Raw genomic sequence first — 23,385 nt, forward strand, 5'->3', positions numbered from 1 at the left:
AGGGATATCCTCAGGAAAACCTCCAGGGATTCCCTAAAGTATACCCCTAGGAGTTCCCTCGGGAATATTCCTAGGGATTCTCTCAGAAATACCCCTAGGAATACCCTCAGGAATACCCCTAGGGATTCCCTCAGGAATAGCCCTAGGGATTCCCTCAGAATTACCCCATGATATTCTCTCACGAATACCTAAAGAAAATCCCCCGCGATTCCCTCAGGAATATAAGTAGGAATTCCCTCAGGAATACACGTAGGGATTCCCTCAGGAATACCCTGATGTGATTTCCTCAGAAATACCATAGAAAATTTCCAAAGGAATACCGTTAGCGATTCTCTCAGGAATACTTCTAAGGATTCCATCAGGAATACCTCTAGAGATTCTTTCAGGAATACCCCTAGGGATTCCCTTAAGAACACCCCTAGCGATTCTCCCAGAAATACCCCTAGGGATTCCCTCAGGAAAGACCCCTGGAGTAACTCAGAAATACACCTTGGGATTCCCTTAGGAATACCACAAGGATTTCCTTCTGGAATACTCATAGGAATTCCCTCAGGAAAACCTCTGGGGATTCCTCAAGACACACTCCTAGGAATTTCCTTAGGAATATTCCTAGGGATTTCCTCCGAAATACCTCAAGGGATCCCCTCATGAATTCCCTCGGAAATACCTCCAGGGATTCCCTCAGGAATACCTCCAGGGATTTCCTCAGTAGTCCCCACAAATAATTCCTTCAGGAATACCCCAAGAGATTTCCTCAGGAATACTCCAATAAATTCCTTCAAGAATACCTCATGGGATTCCATTAGAAATACCTTACAGGATTCGTTCAGAAATATCTCAACGCATTTCCTCAAGACTAAGAATTCACTAAGAAATACCTTCAGGAATCCCCTCAGGAATATCTTAAGGTGAATATATGACGAAGCCATACCTCAAATTTTTAATAGCACGAGCTGAATGAACCAAACGACGGATTGCGCTGAAAAGTTGATCGATTGGTCATCACCGGGGTGTGACCAATCGATCAACTTTTCAGCGCAATCCGTGGTTTGGTTCATTCAGCTCGTGCTCTTAAAAATTTGAGGTATGGCTTCGTCATATAATGTCCTTAAGAGATTTCCTCAGGAATGCCTCAAGAGGCAAGGAGTTCCCTCCAGAATACCTCAAGAAATTCCATTCGAAATACCTCAAGGGATTCGCTCCGTAATACCTCAAGGGATTTCCTCCGGAATATCTCTAGGGATTTCCTCAGGAATATCTGCAGGGATTTCTTAAAGAATATCTCCAGGGATTTCCTAGGGAATACCTCCAGGGTTTTCCTCAGGATCTGATCAGGAATTACTACAGGGATTCCCTCATGAATACCTCCAGGGATTCCCTCAGGAATACCTCCAGGGATTCCCTCAGGAATACCTCCAAGGATTCTCTCAGGAATACCTACAAGGATTCCCTCATAAATACCTCCAGGGATTCCCTCAGGAATGCCTCCAGAAATTTCCTCAGGAATACCTTCTGGGATTTCCTCAGGAATACCTCTAGGGATTCCCTCAGGAATACCTCCAGGGATTCTCTCAGGAATTCCGTGAAGGGATTTCCTCAGGAATACTCTGAAGGAATTCCCTCGGGAATACTCTGAAGGAATTCCCTCGGGAATACCCTAAGGGATTCCCTCGGGAGTCCCCACAAGTAATTCCCTCAGGAATACTCAAGAAATTTCCTCAGGAATATCCCAATGAATTCCTTTAGGAGTACTCCAAGGGATTCCTTCAGATATACCCCAAAGAATTCCATCAAGAGTACCTCAAGGGATTCCCTTAGGAATACCCCAAGAGATTCCCTGGAATGCCTCATGAGATTCCCTCAGAAATACCTTCAGAGATCCCCTCAGGAATGCCTCAAAGAATTCCATCAGGAATACGTTACAGGGTTACTTCAGAAATAATTCATCAGATTTCCTTATTAATAAGGGTTCACTCAAAAAAAATCTTCAGGAATTCTCTCAGGAATACCTCAAAGGATTCCCTCCGGAATACATCAAGAGATTCTCTCCGAAATACCTCAACATACTCACTTAGGAATGTCTCAAGGGATTTCCCCAGGAGTACCTCAAGGGATTTCCTACGGAGTACCTCAATGGATTTTCTCAGGAACACCTCAAGGGATTTCCTCAGAAATACCTCAAAGGATTCCCTTAGGAATACCTCAAGGGATTTCTTCTGGAAAACCGCAAAGGATTCCTTCAGGAGGGATCTCCTTATGAATACCCCTTGGGACTCTCTCGGGAATTCCTGAAGAATCTCACTTAGAAACCTCGCAAGGGATTTCCTCAGGAATACTTCAAGGGAATCCCTATGGAATACCCCAAGAGATTTTCTCCGGAATACCTCAAGACAATCTCTCAGGAACACTTCAAGAGATTCACTCAGGAGTATCTCAAGGGATTTCTCCAGGAATATCTCAAGGGATTGCTTCAGGAACAGTGGAACACCTTGAGAGATTTCCTCAGGAGTACCTCAATGGATTCCCTCAGGAATACCTGAAGGGATTTCCTCAGGAAACCTCAAAGGATTCATTCAAAAATACCTCAATGAATTCCCTCGAGAATACCTCAAGGATCTCTTTATGAATACCCTAAGGACTCTCTCAGGAATACCTCAAGAGACTCACTGAGAAATGTCACAAGGGATTTCCTCAGAAGTACTTCAAGGGATTCCTTCAGGAATTTTTACCTTCTATTTCAGAAGGAATCCCTGAAGCACTTCCTGGAGAAATTCCAAGAGGGAATCAGCGGTAGATTTCCTCTAGAAAATATCCCGCTGTTTCCTTCCGAAAAAAAAACAGTTAAAATAAACTTACATCATCTGATTCCTTATCTCTTTGATATCATTTGCATTAACTTTGCCAAACTCGAAATCTTAGATCTCATCCACAAAAACCATTCCGTGACAGACGATGACACAGTTATCTTCCATCGCACCACCTACCAACAGCCGTCTGCCCTCTCCCCAAAACGGAACTCTGCCCTCTCCCCGGAGAAAACAAAAACTGAAAAGCACATTGTTCCAGTGCATTTTATTTCCATTGAAAGACTTTTTGGTAATGTGATGCTTCATCTTGCCTCTTGGGTAGTGTTGATTTATATTTCTAGCTCTCTATCTCTCTCTGCTGTGTTTGCTCTAACCTGATCCGGATTTCTCAGTCGCACGTGAGACTTTTTCCTGAATGTCCTGCTTCTGTTTTTTTACCGTCCGTAATCCTATATCTGTTCCGGTTCCGGGTTTAATTCTAGTAATTATGCTAAACTCTGGCTGCGCTCGCACTCCTGATACAGGTCAGCTAGTCCACTCGAACAGTTTGCCAACTTTCGTCTCGAACCACGCTTCCCTCCGCCCGGGGTGGAGGGACCATCCTTGACTGCCACCTTCCCCCACTCCCCCTCCCGCCTCATTCCAGTCTCAAAACTCCCAGAAACAAAAGCGCCAACACAAAAGCGAACAAAAGCCCACACGAGAAAATAAAGCAACATTTGTATTTTCCGCTTCGCTGTGCCACACTGTAGTTGTTCTTCTCGTATTTCATCGTTCCGGCATCGTCGTCCCAGTCAGTGGAAATCACCTTCACTTACCTCCTAGTCGTCTTCCGTCCGGTTAGCGAACGGAGGGAAATAGAGCAGTAGCTAGCTACTACCCCGCTTCCTAGTGGTAGTGGCGGTAATCTCGGCAAACCACCCGCACCAGCCCGACGACGAAGCTGGTGGCCACCGGGGCCGCCAGCAGTCCGGTAGCCCCGCTACCGCTCAGCGACGACGTTTGGTACTTTTTGCCGACGCAGTTCATCCGCTCCAGCGGCATAGTCTGCACGTAGTACTCCCGGTGCTCGTTGGCCATCGTACACATGGGGCGCTTCTTCTGGGTCATCTCGTCGTCGCGGTTCTTTAAGTCTCTCAGCAGGTTCGGGAACCAGGCCAGCTCGCACGAGCAGATCAACGGATTATCTGAGGAGGGGGAGACAAGGAAGATGAAAGTTGATTTTTTTTTTAAAGTCAATTGATACACAATTTGCATTTTAACAACTAAAATTAATAAGAAATACAAAGTTCTGTACGTAAGCATAACAGCTTGTTACATGGAAGTCAATAATCATTATTATGTAATGTAAACTATTAAGAAAACGGTGGCTCAGAACATCTTACAGTTTTCGGAAAATACTAGGTAAAGTGTACCATCGGTATTTCCCATTATGCGGTCATTAGCATCTCACTTGGAACTCATATCCCATACTTCACTTGAACATGGCTGGGCTACAACCTTAGCCAAAATCGAGTAACCAGCTGCGACCGGGACATAAACCATGGGCGGACAGGTAGACATGATTTTCTTCTGAAAATCTACGCAACTGTTCTCTAAGTAAAACAGTCAAATATAAAACTTCGAAAACTTAAGGCGCTGTGGTCTAGTTGTAAAAAATATTTAGGACAAAGACTTAACAAGAAAGAAATAGAGTACCCTTCTCAGTCTCATTAAGAAAGTCAAGATTGAATCTGAACCCACGAACCAAAGCCAACGAAAATGACCTCGGATTGGAAGCTCGTTTTGTTATTATCGCCACTCCACCAAAACGAACTCGTCGCTTGGGGACCATCCATTAAGTACGTCACGGTAATAGGGGGGAGAGGAGGTTTGTGAAAGTGTGACAAGCAATGTATTAAGTATTGGAAAAACCCGTATTTGAATCTACTTTTTCTGTTGCGCATCATCAAGCTAGGAATCCTTTTTTGTCAGCGCGTTGATTCTCCGAAAGTCCAAACATATATGTACGTAGCTTCCCATTCGCCTTACGAACGGGAACTAGTGCACTCGCCCATTCACTCGCGCATTCCTCAATGCCATCTATCGTCCTGTAGCGTTCTAGCTCTGCATCCATCTCGGCCTGCATTGCTAGAGAGCACTGATACAGTGGTTTCCGCCTGGGCTTCGCCTCTTCGTTCAGCACGATTTCATGCTGAATCACGGATGTCCTTCCTAGGCGCTGCTCGGTCGTACAAGGGAAGCTTTGATCGCCTCCGTAAACTCGTTTCGCTGTTCCTGAGTTAAATCGTGCTCGGTTTCGACCGTTTCCGGCGTTGTCTTTGACGGTTCCGGCAATTCTAATGCTGGTATATCCAAGGACTCGTCTGGATCAGACCTTTGAGTGCCGGTAAAGTCTCGATCGGTAATACCGGAAGTTCAACTGGTCGTTCGCAGTTCAAGTCGCTCCTGAGCGTGATGTCTACCACTGCAACCTGCTCATTACCATCCGTACCCTGGATCATCGGCTGAATTCCGAAGATTTTCCAGAAGTTGTGCCCAAGAATTAGGCTTCTCGCAACCTGTGGCACTATAAGAGTTGGAATAACCTTCGTTACTCCCCGAAACTCCATTGGCAAGTTGACGTAACCCAACTTTCGGCAGTTCCAACAAAACGGACTCTGCGAACCGTTCGGAATGTCCCGCCTGTTTCCTTGACTCCCACCATTCGTCCCTGATGATCGCTGCTCCTTGTACCTGTTTTTTTTTCAAATTTACTCCCTATCGCATTCACGTTCTCGGACTCCGATTCGGAATTACCATTCTCGGTCCTTCCCGAGCATTCCTGAAGACTGGATCATTGGTGTCGATTCTGTACGCATGGTACTCCTACTCCCGCATGTTGCCGACCGTCTTACACGCCAACTTCGACCGGTAATGCGGCCGCATATTGTCCCAGATCTTCCCAGATTACTTCGAAGATTCGCTGTGGATCCAGTGGCGTACTCAAAAGCTTATTCAGTCGCTGCCAACAAATGACCAAAATCGAAGTGACCGGAAAAATTGTTGTGGCTCCAGAGACACGTTCTGCTTCCTCTTGGGAAATTTGTGCCATGGCTCTCACTAACGGGAGGAGAGGAGATCCATCAATTTAATTAATCAAATTACTTTTAGCGAGGACCCGTTGGAAGCTTCCCACTCACCTAAACACAGTCGTCAACGAGAGTATTTGTAAAGTCTAGCTTCTGGAGTTAAGTAAAATTTTCACTCGGCTGGTTAATGTATCGCCAGCAAATATCGATATTAAAATAATTAATTAGGAAATAGTTGTTTCCTTCAGATGCAAGCAAACTAGACGTAAAGTTGAGCTGGTTACGACCAAGAAAGACTTGAATATTCGAATGAAAAGCGAGAAAAAAGTCATATTTGGAACGATTGACAAATTTGAAGCCCACGGAGTGATTGCGCGCTGATGGAAGTGGAACCATCTCGGCAGAGCCTTTACTTTGGGCACTTTTTCGCTGTAACTTAGTAAATTTTTAATCAATTGACATATATTTTTAAATGCGATAATGTATAAAAAAAGGTCTTTGGGTTTGATATTGGCTGAGTAATAACGGAAAATTTTCCAAAACACCAGCCTTTCCCCAAGTGGATCATCATCATCATCCTATATCGTATCAGTGAACCGTATAGTACATTTTTTTCATTATCGTCGCAACGCCTTTACCGTCATGTTGCATACTACCGTCACACACTACATTCATGCTGCCGTCGATGCATGAATGTCGTCTACCATGAATGTTACACACCTAGAAAATATCATGTAATTTTAAGTGTCCTGAACCTGACATATACGAGCATCTTCAAAAACACAAATTTAGAGGTTAAAACACGTAAATTTACTTCTTTCAAGACACCCCAAAATAAATAATAAATAATTGTAACACAAATCAAGATGATGGGAGTACGAAATGACAGTTTTGAAATGTATAGCTGGAGTTAAGCATGTTTTGGAAGATGATTCTTTTTAATTCTCGATTTTGTAAATTTCGGTTTTTGATTTTTCTAATTTTTATTTTTAAACATCCCCCCACTTTTATATTTTTCCTGGAAGCCTTTTCGGGATGCGGATTATTTGAGGCGAAAACATTTTAATATTTTATGACTATTGTTGAAATATTAATATTTTTTTTCATTGGCAATTTTGTTTTCCGTATAATTTGAGGGGAAATAATTTTAGAGTCTATTCGACTCCCTTAAACTATTTTAATATGATAGTATGATTTGGGAAAAAAATAAAATATGTGATTTGTAACGATTCAATACAAAATAAACAATGACTTCTGAAAGGTGACTAAAACATCAATTTTTCAATGATTTTTTAAAAATGTAAATACGCTTTAAGGACAAACGTCTTGAAATCCCGCTTCAAAAGTGCATCAGAACTTCAAACGCACAAATCTCAAGAAGCACGCTTCACACAACAATGCATTTCATTATTCTGTTCTTGCTCACTCGTAATAAGCTTAAAATAAGAAGATCAGGTGCGCTGGTTTTGTTTACGAAGAGATTTGTGCCCTCGAAATCGTGAGTACGTACTAAAGTCGGCCATTGTGGCGGCCATTTTGGGATTCTAACAAGTCTGTCCTTAAAAGACACCAAAATCCATTTTGAGATATACAGAACAGTCCTAAATGTCAGCCAAAAATATAAAAATTTTGATTGTTCACGAAACAAAAATTACAAAATTGCTCAAACTATACCCCGTATCTTTTTTGTTTCAAAATTCTCGTCAAAGTCACATAAGAACCACTTTTAGAGCTTCCAAAATCGCGCATTTTCGAGCGCTGAGAATGTTGCTACGTTATTCCGTTCAAAGGATATTGATGATTTTCTAGCAAAAATAGGCACTTTTCAAGTATTTTTCACTTGAGTTACAAAAATAACACCCCTCTAATTTTTTGATATGTTTTATAACAACATTTCTTCTTGTGAATACGGGCAAAATATATTTTTTATGTTTCCCCAACCCGTCAGAACACGTTTAAAAAAAACTATGATTATTTTAGAAAAACGTCTGTAACTTTTGAACCAAACGCTTCTTCAAATGCTCTACAAGTGTTTCTTGGGCGACTTTGATGAAAAATCGAAACTGAAAACAGTTAACACCAGAAAACCGGGTTTTCTTGAACCACCCTAAGCTTATTCAGAAAAATACCTCTAGATCGGTCAATTTTAAAGCTACATAAAAAGTGTCTTCAGCAAAGTTGCTCAAAATTGATAGATCTACAACTTTCTCGAGGAATGTATACAGTTATTCTTGCAAATAAAAAAGTTTGGTTACCAATTTCTTTGAAAATATGGACCACTCTAATTTTCATGCACATTTTAAGGACAAACGTCTTGAAATCCCGCTTCAACATTGCATCGAAACTTCAGATGCACAAATCTCAAGAAGCAAGCTTCAAACAACAATGTATTTCATTATTCTGTTCATGCTCACTTGTAATTAGCTTAAAATAAAAAGAATAGGTGCACTGGTTTTGTTTACGAAGAGATTTGTGCTCTCTAAATCGTGAGTAGGTGCCAAAGTCGGCCATTGTGGCGGCCATTTTGGGATCCGAACAAGTCTGTCCTTAAAGAGGGCCTTATTATTAGGGACAACTTTGTAGAAGACCATATTTGCCTAAAAACTCATTTGAAGGCGTTGAATGCATCTTTCCTCGTAAATCTGGTTCGTGGACCATTGTGCATTGGTGGTCATGACCGTCGGAACGCACATTCCGAAAATCTTTGTCTCCGATTCTTCACACTTCCGGTTCCTAAGTTATACGTATGTCCCGTTCGCAGTTTTCGGAACCACTGGGATTTCATTAGTTCACTCAATTTGCCAATCCACTACATTTTTTGCCGTGATTAAAAAAATGTCACAGTCACCCATGAATATTTCATCTGGTCATACACGTGAATGGTTTTGTGAATGTTTTTGTTGCATGATAGTCAAGACCATACACCCACGATTATCATGCAAAGTACAGTTTTTGACAGTACATTTTGGATCACTGATCGTATTAATCCATCACTAAAATAACTAAAACAGCTATGACATGAACAGATAGTGCCACCGTAACCTTGTGTGTTTGACGTAACTCGGCTGCTGTCATTATCTTACTGTCCATAAAGGTAAGGGTATGCGGTATGGGATTTTTTCAAAGCAATACGAAACGAAACGGTATGTGTAATTATTGATGTGATGCGGTACGAAACGAAACGAAATTCGAAAATGTTTCGTGAGATCGATACGAACTCAGAATTCACTCGGTATTTTTCGAAACGAAACGAAATTTTCTTAAAAATTCCGAGGAATTTTGTTATATCAATTTTGTGCAAATTTGCATTTTTTTTCCTACCGGTGGCGTGAATTTTGTTTCCCTTAAGACTCTCATTTGCCGCAGTTAGGTGTTAGAACATTTGGGCAGGGGGACCAGTTTACTTGAAGCTTTGTACGTGACTAGATATTGTACACATCTCACTGCATACGAACAATCAAGTGAATTTGTGCAAAGTTGGCTTAGCGCGCAAAGTGCCCTTAATAGGTCCTGCTGCCCAAATTGTCCCAGATACAGTTTTAGCCACAGATATTGAAATTTTCAACAATTACATTTATAACCTAACAAGATTGCTCCAACGACTAAATAAATACGTTGCATCATTGCGATGATGTTATAAAATGCTCGAACTATAAACGAGTCACCATCTTCAAACCAAAAGGTACCTCTACTAGAGGTGTAGTGCAAAGAAATAAATTGCTTAACTAAATTGAGAAAAACCGTTACGTTTCAATTAATATCCAAATATCCAATGTTCAGTAGTTCAGACACCGATAGTTCTATTGCACCCAAAACGAAAAATGGTTAGCCAGAATTATCCTCTGAAGGAGACTCTAATACGAGTCGAAATTCCTTTACAATATTCCGTTGAAATTCTTTCGGCATAACTTTGGAAATTTCCCTCTTTTTCTTAAAATACTCAGAAATTACCAATTAGGGGCCGTTCATAAACCACGTAGACTTTTTGGGGGGAGGGGGGGTCTGACCAAAGTCTACGCTCCATACAAATTTCAAAATTTTTGTATGGACAAAAGTCTACGAGGGGGGAGGGGGGGGGAGGTCTGGGATGGCCAAATTTTGGTCTACGTGGTTTATGAACAGCCCCTTATCAGTGACAATGGTTATTTTACAGTAATTTATTTCAGAAAAAATATCACGAAGGAATTGCAATTAAAAAAAAGACACGGACACCGTCTTTAGCCAGAGGGTGCACAGACTGAACGAAAACTTAACACTACACAACGGACACGACACACATTACGAGCACCAGTGGATACGAGGAAGAAACATTTCTTGCGTAAAGTTTCATCACTTGGAGCGGGAAGCGAATGCCTTAACCCATGGCATATTACGATTATACGCTTGGTGTCGCTAACCGCACGGTTACGAGGCTTCATACTTTTCCATAACAAAAAGCCGTGGGATTCCGGAAACCTACCTGAGAAGTTCACAACGAAATTGCCAAGCGAATTTCCATAGAAGTAGTCGATGAAACTTTCGAAGAAATGCCTTTGACAATTATTAGGAATATTGGAAAATATTCCAGTGGGTTTGTCGAGGAAATATTAATAAAAAATTTCGCCAGAATTCACGAAGATATATCTGAAGGACCTCTCAAAGAATATGCTCAGGAATTTCGGAAACGATTCCTTAAAGAACTATTCGAGGAATTAAAAAAAAAAGCCATAGAAGTTCCTAAATAAATAGCTGGAGGCTTCCTAAAATAAATTATTTACCATTGTAGAAAAAGTATTTGAAAAAATTGGTGAAAGCATTTTGAGAGCTATTGCCAAAGGAATTAACAAAGGAATTCTAGAAGAATTACCAACAAGTTAAAAAAAACATAACATAAATGTTGGGAAAATCTAAAATTTTCCCCAAACCTGCAGTGCCGGAATCGAATGCTCTACAGTATGCTCTAATGCTGTTTATTTATCATAATTCTAAAGTATATAATAAGAAACATAAACTAGATGTTTACCATCAAGCTCTGTGGATAGCGTAACTTCTGGAGAGAGCTTGTAATCTAAAATCTTCAAAAAAGTTGTTAGATGCATGAATTTCTTAGAAAATGCCCAGTAAAACCAGTGTGTGTTCAACCTTGAGGTCTTTCGATTCGGGACTTTAGGTCCCAAAATTAACTAGCTTGGGAGTTATTCTGCTAAAATGGATGAAAATAATAGAAAAAAAATTTCATAATTACGCAAAATTTAAAAAAAAATGTTTCACTAGTTTGTTGGCGAATAACCTGATGAAATCCAGCTAACAAACGTCTTTTTACCGAATTAAATAGGGTTATTCATTTAACAGCGTAAACTGCTTGTTAATGATTATCCTGATTAAACTTCACGATCACCAAGGTAATTTTTGGTTATTTTATTCTCAATTTCATGGGATGTTTCAAATAGCAGAATGTTATGGTTAAAGGACCGTTCGCAATTCAAAAGGAATTTTTCGGCCTATCTTGATGCATGAGAAATTCCTTGTCTAAATCGATCAAGAAACCGTTTTTCTTCGATCGCAGTACGCAGTTCTGAAGGAATGACAATTCAAAAGGCAGTCTTCGTAGCATGTTTCTGCCAGGAATCGCTCAAAAACTTTCTTGAGCGAATCCTTAACACGAAATTGGACTCTACGCAGTTACTTAAACTGTTTAGTGAGCTCCCTTTGTGCAAATGTTGGCTGGGCACATAGCAGAGTTATCATTTGTCGTGCTCATCTTACCTTTTGGCATTTTCAAATCATACCTGAAAGTCTTCAAAGAAATTCGTCAAAAAACATCGGCATGAACCCCTGCAGCTGCACTTGAAAAACTTTAAGAATACCGGTACGAACTCCTAAATTAACTTTAAAAAAATAAAGATTTAAAATTCCTTTAACTTTTCGTAACTCGTGCGGTTGGCTACCTGCTTCAGCACCACGCTAATGCTGAGTACAAAAAGCGAGATTTTTTTAACGTGTTTTAGAAAATACAACAGCGCGATCGCTCGAGAGTTAAAAAGGGAAAATAATGTATTGAACGGAAATTACTTGAGTGATTCCATTTAATGTCCATTCCTCGTTATAATGGTGAATCCCTTTCAAGAGTTCCAGTGGAAATTTAAACTATTTCTAAAAGGTTTAACCAGAAACATTTCCATGGAACAAACCGAATGTGTCTTAATCGATTTCTCCTGGGATTTCCAATATTTTTACAGAGAACCTCCTGAGAGAGCTTCCATGTTTTCTAAAAACTTTTGCTAGTATATCCCACATCATATATCATCTAATCCTGTTATTCTCCTGCTAAAACTTCTTATCGGGAATCTAAAGTGAAGATTTTTTTTACATTTTTTATATTTGGTGCCATAAGGAAATTTTAACAAAATATTATTCATGGTCCCGCGTTGAAAGCATCCTCCCAAGTAACACACTTGTCACAGAAAAGTTACGCCGGCACAGGTTTTTAATGCGCAGAAGTCACTGTGACTTACTTTTAGCAAGTACGTGTTAATTTGTAAGTCACAGTGACTCCTGAACAAAAATAACCTGCGCCTGTGTTACTTTTTTTTTGTCTGTATTAACGAGATTTTTAACCCTTGGCTAGTTCATCTCGGGACTCACGTTTTACTTCCCTTCCGAAGGAAGAACCCACATTTTGTGAGAATGTCGGGAGTGGGATTCGATCCAAGGTCCTCGCCGTGATAGTCAAGTGTTCTAACCACCACACCAGGTCCGCTCCACGCCTGTGTTACTTGGGCCTTTGAAAAATGTCTTTATGGTAGGTCTTAGTTAAGAGGTATATTCGAGATTTGTTTTGTCTTTATTATAGAAACTTTCAGCCTGGCACTGGTTTGTTTCTCGATATTCGAGATTGATTGTATAACAACTTTCAGTAACTTTAGATTAGCAAGATCTCCGATAGATGATATGGACATTTGAGAGGGTTAGATGCAAAGAGGTGTAAGTGACAAAAAACCACTTTCGAGTAAATGTGGTTTAAGGTTTTGGACCAATTTTTCATCCCATATAAAATGTATGGAGTTTCAAATTCAACCCAATTTTCTCTGATTTATTGTAATTTTTCTAATCATCGTAGAAACAATCTTAAAAAAGTTCCTGATAGCTTGAAATCTGAAGAATTTTATGATATGTTCAGCTCAAAATCGACAAAATGGTCACTTACACCCCTTTGATTCTGGGCCTCTCATTTACGATATGAACTTGTTTACGAAATTTATTAGACATTCCGCGGAATTCCGTTTAATTTCGTCAAATTATATTTTTTGAAGGCGAAATTTTTAGAATTTGACGAAACGAAACGAAATTCGAAATCATAAATTTTGCCTAGTTGAATTCCGTGGAATTCCGCGGAATTTCGTTTCGAAGTGTATTTGGTGAAACATTTCGGTATAATGTAGTAAAAGTAGTAAAGTAAAATTTCCACAGTTCATTGGATTATTTTATCGTTTTATTATAGATTTATAATGGACATCGATAATGCCTTCGGTTGGAGGTTTATGTAACACTAGAATTCATTTTTCTTATCAAGATGGCAAAAGTACCTCCAGGAACTCCTAGGTATTATTTCAGTAATCCTTCTGACACTCTTCAAAGATTTCTGTTACGATTTTTTTCAAGCAATATTACATGGATAACTCCATGTTTCTTCCAAGGTTTTCTTTAAAAATAGCTGCGAAATTGCTTAATGCTTCCTCCACAAGTATTCCCTCCAAAGTTCTTTCAAGCATTTCTTTAAAATTTCTCTACAGAATCTTCCAGAAGCTTCTTCTAGGTTTCCTTCAGACATTGCTGCAGAACTAGATGCATGAATAAATCCCAGAATTTATGTTGGTTATCTTTCACCAATTTTTCGCAGTATTTCTCAATTATTCGCTTAAGAATCCCTACGGAAATTTTCCTGAAGATCCTTCCATAATTTCATTCAACGACACTTCTAGCAATTCCAAACAAGATTTTTTCCAGTAACCCTGAAAGATTACCTGGAGGAACCATAAGCAGAATTAAAAAAAACTGCAGAAATCCCAGAGGTGTACTTGGACGAATTCCTTGTGAGAATTTTTGAAAAAAAAAATTTGCCAGGACTTCTGAATTGCATTCGAAAGTGCTTAGAAGAATCCTTGAAAGATTTCATGAAAAAAGTCGCAAAAAATACTCTTGCGAAAAGACCTGTAAAAAAATCTGGGAGAAATTTTTGAAGCAAACTGCTGCGGGAATTTGGAAAAATATTTAAAGAATCCTAGAAAAATATCATTGGAGAATTCAAGACGAAACATTAAAAGAATTCTTCGAACTTTCAAAGAAGTTGCTTATTTGGATTGTGAATAATATTTGGAGAAATCTTAGCAGGAAAACAAAATTCAACCATCGCGCAACAATGATGACAATGTCGCAATCTGCATTTGTTGCGAAAATCCACCCAATGGGACATAAGTTTGTTCCAACTAGAACAGAATAAGATAAAAATCGTGCAACACGAGATTGTTAACCCTTGCATTGCGATTTTCGAGCGGTAACTTCGAGTCGGTAAACACTGCAACCTATCTGAAGATATATCGTTGTCGTTACGTATAAAAAAATCAGTGATTTTTTTAGTTTTTGAGATATGATTTTTTGAATATAGAGAGCCATATATTTTAATGCTAGCTGCTTTAAAATTGCGTGATATTGTGTATCCTCTTAAAACTATGCCTTGCATTGCTTTTTTGAATGATTTCTGTTTTTGGTATCGATACTTATACCGTCAAGGCGCCATTCACCGTGTGCCTTCGAATATTTTTTCATTATTTCCATATTATGATTGAATGATATGACAATTTCCCTTTAATTTCACCAATACAACACTAATGTATTGTTACCATGTCAAAACGCTCATTAGAAACATTTAAAAGTATCATTTTGACACTAAAGTGTGTTTACATGAAGCGGGTTTCTGCTAGTTCACTGCATTCATAGTGAAAAACCGAAAACTGCACTAAGGTGATTTAAGCGATAAACTAAATGTAGTAACGTTTTTATTCCACCAAGAAGCAATTAAATTCACATATCAGGTATGTATTTTGCATTACCGAAGTAAGTTTAACAAGAAAGTACGATTACTCGTACTTTTTAATTGAAACCAAAAAGGCAAGGTAAATGGGTACCCTAAAAATCAATGGTCTCCATTCACCGTGCCCCATATTGTCCCATATATCTAGAAAAAAGTCGAAAATTTGAACATTCGTTTTTCTAATAAAATCTTGCAAGTTATTACTTGAAATGAATTTAAACGAAGAAAATTCCCTTGGCTGGGTTGTTTTGATCATTTTTAAACAAAGTAGAATAAAATTTCTCATACACGGTGAATGGGTCCCTACTTACACGGTGAATGGTGACCTACCACGGAATTAGGCGACCCTACTACCCTTTACTAATTGTACTATATCACCAAATTTTGTGAAAATTTTTCTACTTCTGTGGATATTGCTTCAATTTTAACCTATAATGAAGGCAATTAAAAGCGGCACCAACAATGTTTATGAGACTGGTGTCAAATGACAGCCCTTATTTGCCCCGAATCCTCTTAGATCCACGGTGAATGGTGCCTTAACGGTATAAGGATTTAAAACATCAAATTTAAAAGACATACATCATTTTTTGATATGTTGAGTCAAATTTCCTGATTTCAGATAAAAATATAAACCAAGGTACCTCTTTTGTCCCGAGACCATGAAAACGTGAAAAACAATTATAATTGTATGTTTTGCATTTTATTACATTTTATTGGCTAATTTAACGTATTTTTCATGAAAACTAGAATTCAATAGCTTTCAAACAAAAAAAAAAAGATATTCAAAACCTGTGAACTGGTTCAAAAGTTATGGTTTTTTGAAGAAAATAAGTTGACTTTTAGGACCACCCTATCCGACAAATGGTCACCCTAATGACAAAATAAAAAATACGGATCTAATTATTTTCGATGAACAACAAACCCACCAAGTTTCACGACAATCGGTGTCACAGCGCAACATTTTTTTTGTCTCAAGAGCAAACTTATGTGTCTCCGAAGGATTTTGGGCCGCTGAATCCGAATCCGGGCTCAGATTTGCTCCAACACGTCACAATTTTGAGCTATACCTCAATTTATAGGGCAAAATATGCGATTTTGGGCTTTTTTGACTGCAAGCCATTCAGCATGGAAAAATGTTTTTTAAGCAATTAAAAGGTAAATTGGTCAATTAACATCTAAATTAACGACTCATGCAAAATATTTTGTTTTACCTAATCAAATTTGATAGATTTAAGCGTTTTATGTTCATATGAAAGCTTGTATGCAACTTTTGGAGGATGACTTGTATGGGAAATATCGTACCTAACATAAATCGCTTAAAACTATCAAATTCGATTTGGTAAAACGAAATATTTTGCATGAGTCGTTAATTTAGATGTTAATTGACCAATTTTCCTTTTGATTGCTTAAAAAAAATATTTCCTTGCTTAATGGCTTGCAGTCAAAAAAGCCCAAAATCGCATATTTTGACCTATAAATTGAGGTATAGCCCAAAATTGTGACGTGTTAGAGCAAATCTGAGCCCGGATTCGGATTCAGCGGCCCAAAATCCTTCGGAGACACATAAGTTTGCTCTTGAGACAGACAAAAAGTTATTTTTTGTTACGCTGTGTGTTGCACTATGTATAAAGTTTTTTTTATGTTAACTACATGGGTGCATTCCAAGGCCTTCTTGGAGGTTTCAGAATACTTTGCGGGGGGGGGGGGGGGGTCTCCATAGGCTCCCAAGTGAGCTTTGCGGGGGCATCAGAGGCGTTTCAAGGGCATTTTTGTTCGTTTCAGAGGGGTTTAGTTTTGCATTTAGTTCGGACGAGTTATGCAAGAAGTATTTTTGAGAACCACAGAGAACAGACATCCAGGCTAGAACAAATTTCAATCAGAAAGTTGTGTAAGGATTTGAATCTTCACTTGAGTAAGGTTGCAAACCAATATACGATGACAACACTAACGCCGCCAAACACCATATTGCCACAATCAGTGGTGAATTGAAACATTTCAAGTGGTGAATTTAATTAGTAAGAGAAATTGACCGATTGCAGCGCCACGGTATTGCCACTTGTGTTGCCCATTTCAAATGGCCGTTAAATTCCTTACACAGTTTCGAACTGGACTAAGATGTCTGTTCTCACTGCTTCTTTCTCGAAAAGCAACTTTATTCCTAATCTCAAGTACTCACCTTGTGCTGAACACAATGAATTTTTGTTAGGGTTATGTTATTTTAATGCGGGAACTCAAATAGATTTTATCCACATTAATTCCACCTAAATGGAGGTTCTAGTATAGTGTTATACAGAGCAAATTGTCCAATGATATAACGCTGGTAGGTATTTATTGAAGTATGAGAATCGGCTATAATTATGATTATTACGGAGATTTTTTACGTAAAGCCTGGAAGCCGAAAATCCTCGTAAAGTTACGTATTGGTTTATTACTGACATTTATTACTGCTTCCACTAAATTACTGATACCACGTTTGCAAACACATCAATTCGTTGAACTGTTCTTGAGTAATCTAAAAAATAAATTCCTACCACTACAGTTCACTCATCACAGTAGGGAATTTGACCTGTAACAATCGTTTCGTTCTTCATTAGCCAAGTTAATATGATACTACTGCACTGGCTCTCGATTGAGCCAGATTGTTCCACCCCCGAAAAGCATTTGTCACAATCAAGCGACGGAAAAGTTTTGATTACGTGACATTCGTAACAAACTATAACCATTCCCGTGCACCGCATTGTCCGCAACGGAACAGTAAACTTCCATTTCGCTTCGCTTCAAACTAATGTTAAACTATCCTTTGTCAGTAACAAACAATCTCCTTCCTCCCTCTATAAACCAACCGCTGGTGCAAGGGGGGGGGGCAACTTTTATCTATGGTTCAATATTGTCACAGAGTTGAATACCAAATAAAGCCAAGATCAATACACCAACCAGCAATCATCCCAACGAGTTAACTAACTCATAGGTTATATAATTCGATTCGGAATGTGTTCATCAACAACGGCAACTTGTCATCAATATCAGCGCAGCACGATGAGCTAGTATCAAGCAATCAAGGAAAGCGTGCATGGCGGTATGAGCACGCCTCTGGAATGAAATGAAGTCACGTCTCCGTGGCGGCCCTTCGCGCGCGTAGCCGGTACCGCTTCACGTTTCGCAAGTTTTCCGCAACATCATCCCAGAACGGGGCGTGATTTTGGATTCTGGTTGTTCGCAGTTTGGATTAGAATTGGGAACGATTGTGACGGGAGTAGTGTCCGGAAAATGGAGTTTTTTTTGCCGAATATAAAAGTTTTGACATGGAATTAAACCAAACAAAAATGCCATGGAAGCCACGCTTGGGAAATAAAAACTGCATCAGAAAATGGAGTTTTTATGTTGGTTTTAGTATTGGTAGATAAACTTTTGAAAGGTATACCTTTCGTTACGCTATAAATGCCATGACAGTGATGCGCTATCAAGTGAAGTGTACTAGTCATCACGTCATCACCATAATAGTCCCTAATGAGTACATATTATGATTTTTTTAACTTTCCCAACATGCATCTACAACAGAACGGTTTATATTTCCAATGGCTGCTGCGTTAGATCCTTACTATAACTTAGAATGCCCACATGAACAAGCTTCCTTTCTTCAAACCTAAATAAGGCACTGCTTCTCGCTTGGCTTAAATCGTCACATCCTAAATCCTTTTAAACGATAGCCGCACTGGGAAAATTTCTCATCAACATCAAAACAAAATCCCCTTCGTGGTGATGGCATTATCCTACCCTGTCATTTATAGTACGCTACACCGCAAATCCTTTCAAATTTCCATCCATAACACAACCCCTTTATGTTGCGTAAGCCTGAAAAGTTGGCAAAACTCTATTCTGGTAACACCACCGTTGACGATGATGGTGGAGGATAACCTTTTAAAGTGAGCCGGGAGATTAGAATGCTTTAAAGTGTTACCTAGCTTCTCTGATGTACTTTTTTATTCTTTCAGTCATGATTTATTCATATTTTCTCATAGTTTTGTTCTTGAAGCACATTAGTTTAAAGAAGTAATATTCATATAAAGTTGCTGGCAAATGAAAGTGACGTTGTACACTCTTTAACACTTTGCTCTTACTCTGAAACTTACCCATCTGGCAATGAAAAGAAAAAAAAAGAACTTATATAAGACTTCTACTCACCCATGATGTCGACCACACGCAGCGAGTCCATGATCGGTTCCATCACTTCCTCCGGTATGCGCGTCAGCTTGTTGTTTTGGATACTCAGCGTCTCCAACGAGTTCAGGTTCTCGAACACCAACGCCGGCAGCACTTTGATGCTGGTGCGGAGCAGCGTGGGGAAAAACACACAGGAAGTAGAGCGAGAAAAGAAAGTAAATTAATGGAAAAACCGAAGCGTAAACGGAAACTTTGCTCTTTAATTATGGCCAAGTCACGGCGCGCTGTTTTGAACGGGCGGGCGAGGCACTATGGGATAAGAACTTCCAGGTATGGGCACTAAGGGATAAGGCTTTCCTGGTTCGGATTGAGTTTAAAAGTACTGAAAAGTAAACGTGAGTGTTCTAGCGATGGGATATTGACATCTAAGCCGACAGAGAGATAAAATGGTGAGGAAGAGGGAATACTTGCGATGTGGACTCTAATGCAGTTCCTGAGTATCACAGATGTCTTACATCACATGAGTTGACGTTTTTCTTATACACTAAAACCTCTTTTTTTTGCATGTTGTTTTTATGCACCTTTTTATGCCCTGCATAAAAAGAAGGAAAGCATCTCATAAGAACATTTAATAATGATGATAGCAAACCCCTTTGGAACGCACCTGAAATGTTATAAAACGCCTTGAAAACGTTATAAATCTTTATAAACGTTCTTATTCCTCAAACATCCTGAAATTCTCTTAATCCTTGAAAGATGTGGAGAACTTTTTTTGCATAGTTTTACTTATAGATTTTAAGCCAGTTCCTGGATTTTCAAAACCAAAATGTTTTTATCAAGGGGATTAGTTGTGCTATCATTTGCATATATGGAGATTATGTTAAGCTAGAATATTTTGGAGATATTGCTGCAAATGTAGTGTACATCACTTGTTCTTCATTCGATTCCGCGTTTTTTTTTTTCCTTGTACATGTTATATATATTTCAAAAAAAAAATGGAAATTGCTCAATATGCTTTGTTTGGGTTGGGGCTGTTAGATAGAAATGTCTTATGTCCTTTTACAGCTGTAACATAGATCTCCAGGGAATCCAAAACGTCCACAAGTTTTGAACTTTGTCTACTGAATACAAATAGTTGTGTTTACTATAACTTAAAAACTTGAACTTGCTGAATTACATTCAAATATACATTTTGAAACATGAAATTATGGTAGTCAATACCTGGTGATGTTCTAGGCAACTTAAAATAGCTCTGCAGTTCTGATTGTAAGGCCTATACCTGTAATACTATATCAAACTAATGTATGAATGTCAGAACTGATTTCATTAGATCCATACATGTAAATCAGAGTATGACAGACTAACTGCACATCAATGGCGATACCTTAGGCCATCCAAATCATTCTGGAGTTAAGGCCTTTATATCTACACGCGTAATAACGCATCGGGTGCATTTCAAACTTGGTATAGTGCGTTTAGGGTAGTCATAGAAGATCAGTTGAATCATATGATACTTGTACACTTGTACACATCATTGAGACATCCTGGATCATCCGAACTATTCTGAAGTTGAAATCATATGAATTTGAAATGGTATATCAACAGAAGTACACAAACATCAGAGTTTGCCCATTTGATTCATACACATATTGCAAGCCAGAGAAGCTTCCAGAGCATCAGAGATATCTGAGGTCACCTTTCAGTATTATGTGGTTAAGGCCTTCAGATCTGCACTCGTAACAAAGCATCCTACACGTTCAAAACTTGGTGCAGTGTGTTTCAGTAGACATAGGTGATAAGTTCGACCATATATCATATTACTTAAAGCTTTTCTAGATCATCCAAACCATTCTGAAGCTAAAAAATACGGTTTTTATTTGTAATGACCTATCGAGTGCACTAATATCAGCATTTATCTCATTTGATTCAAACATATAATACAAGTCGTGGGAGACAAATTTCCAGTGCATCAGCGATATCTGCAGCATCATTTTTTTTTTACACTATATGGTTCAGGCATCCAAATCTACACTAGTCGCAAAGCATCGGATACACATTAAACTTACTATAACGCATTTTGGTAGTCATAGAAGATCAGTTGATTCACGTGAAACTTAAATATACATCTTAGAAGCTTCCCGAATCATCCAAACTATTCCGAAAATGAGACATATGGTTTGCATGAACTCCTAGAGAAATCGTTGGAGGAATTCTCGAGGAACTCTTGCAGGATTTTTCAAAAGGTTCTTGAAGTAATTCCCGAAAAACTTCTTGAGGAAATCCAGAACAGCTCCTGAAGGAGCAGCTCCTAAAGGAATTTCCAAGAAGCTGCCGGGAAACTTGTGAAGGATTTCACGGGAACTCCTTGATGCATTTCTCGTCAAGGAGATGAATTTTTGAGTAACTAAAAGAAGGAATTCTTTTCAAAATACTATAAAAATCATTTATATGTCAGTGGATGCACAAATAATACATCGAGATACCCAAAATACTATGAGATACAACATAAATAATCGTGAAAGAGTTGCATCGATAAAGTAAATAGATACAAGAGTAGGGCTTGTAGAGCTTGAAGGTATTAATTGCAGAATAGTTTGGATGACCTAGATCACCAAATAAATATGGCTAAGTTAGAATTGTACTCTAGGCTCTAGGTAAGAGTACCGTTATATTACACGAGCATTCGCTACAATAAAAATATCCAAAGATTTACAGTTATTGACACACATACTTAAAAATATATAGGGTCCATTTGTATTCCAGTGGACTCCCAAATAGCAACACATAGACATACTCGTAATATTATGAAGTGCAACAGACACAATCGTGAAAGAATTATGCCGATAGAGTGACGTGAAACAATAGTAGAGCCTGTGGACCTTGAAGGTCCTAATTCGAGAATAGTTTGGAATGCCTGGAATATCTCATGCATATTCCAAAAGCATTATAGTTACACACTGAGGCTTCATCAGCAGTATATACTTCATTCCACGAATATTTTTCACATTCAAAGCATGATACAGTACGTAGATTTTGTAACCCAAACTTCAAAGTGTATTGGAGGCCATTTTTATTTCACGGAATGTCAAAGTTCCACAATATCGAGTTACTCGTAGCATTGTGAGGTCTGTGAACATAAATGAAGGTAGATGTTGTACCCAAGTAACCATGACGCTGTATATGGAGCATTAATTTCGATTTATAGTCTATTATATGACATGCGATTTAAAGTTGTTTTGTCATATAGGTACCATTAAAGTACGTTTAAAGTCGAAAGTGGCGCTACTATTGTTGATTTAGAGCAAGCTTTACTGTGATAATTGCTAAAGTATATATAATGCTTGTACCATACAGCTAATGCAATGGAATCGTATGGAATGCATACGTAAGGCATGATGTCAACAAAAGAAAAAAGTTTTTTTTTTCATTTTTCTATCTATTTTTATCTTCTCATACCTGTTCCGATACTATCACTCTGATGTTTTTAATTCTATTTCGGGAATTGAAGCTGGACTGCTGAAACTGGACCACGATGAAACTCGGACGCGCTAACGCCGTGTGCTATGATTGTTATATATTTTGCACCTGGAAAAATGTGCAACATAAAGTAACATATACTCAGCTCGTGCCTTATTGAGTTGTGTTTTCAGCAGCTCTAAAAAGTTGTGCTGGGGTTTGAATGCCATCAGTTATCTTACTCTCCCAAATTCATCCTATTCTGAAACCAGCGATTACCGAACCGAGTCGATTAATTCCACAACCGAAGATAATATAAAGACATAGATTCGTTTTTGTTGATTCTGTTTTTATTGTTTTCATACATGCTCATTTCTACAAAGAATACAATAAATAAGAAACAAATCAAGCAGTGCTTTAATCCTTTCTTTTATGGATTCGGGGCACTATGTTAAATAAGGAAACCAATACCCCACATATTTTCTGTTTCCTCAGCATCTGATAAGAAGACAATCCCTACCAGATACCAAATTTTTACACAGCAACATCTGAGCATGATAATCAAATTGCTACGCAGCAATCCAAGAAAATTTGGGTTTGTTTTTTTCTTTTCTTTTGAATGGTTACAGTTTATTTCGAACTGAGGATTTTTTTCTGTTTACAACGTTGGAAGCTTTAGTAAAGGCATATATAAAGTAATAAATGCTTGCATTATTGATTGTCATAAAGCTTTTACCATGTTAATGCAATGAAGCATTAAACAACGGCCCTATAGAACTATACCAAACTGTCAAAATCCCATAATGCTTCAATGCTTTCA

General features: G+C 38.6%; 1 protein-coding gene across 3 annotated transcripts in view; it reads right to left on the minus strand.

Moving 5' to 3' along the window:
• Positions 1-3,046: 3,046 nt before the first annotated feature.
• Positions 3,047-23,385, minus strand: part of LOC109422878 (slit homolog 1 protein) — a 123,824-nt gene continuing 103,485 nt past the window's right edge. For all 3 annotated transcript variants that reach the window (XM_029878265.2, XM_062853016.1, XM_062853017.1), the window contains 2 exons: positions 19,131-19,270; positions 3,047-3,994 (listed from right to left, as the gene is read on the minus strand). In XM_029878265.2, coding sequence (XP_029734125.1) covers positions 3,696-3,994; positions 19,131-19,270 — 439 coding nt within the window. In that variant the 3' untranslated portion in view covers positions 3,047-3,695. The remainder of the gene's footprint in view (positions 3,995-19,130; positions 19,271-23,385) is intronic.

This window comes from Aedes albopictus, chromosome 2 (assembly GCF_035046485.1).
Source record: "Aedes albopictus strain Foshan chromosome 2, AalbF5, whole genome shotgun sequence".
Classification (NCBI taxonomy): domain Eukaryota; kingdom Metazoa; phylum Arthropoda; class Insecta; order Diptera; family Culicidae; genus Aedes; species Aedes albopictus.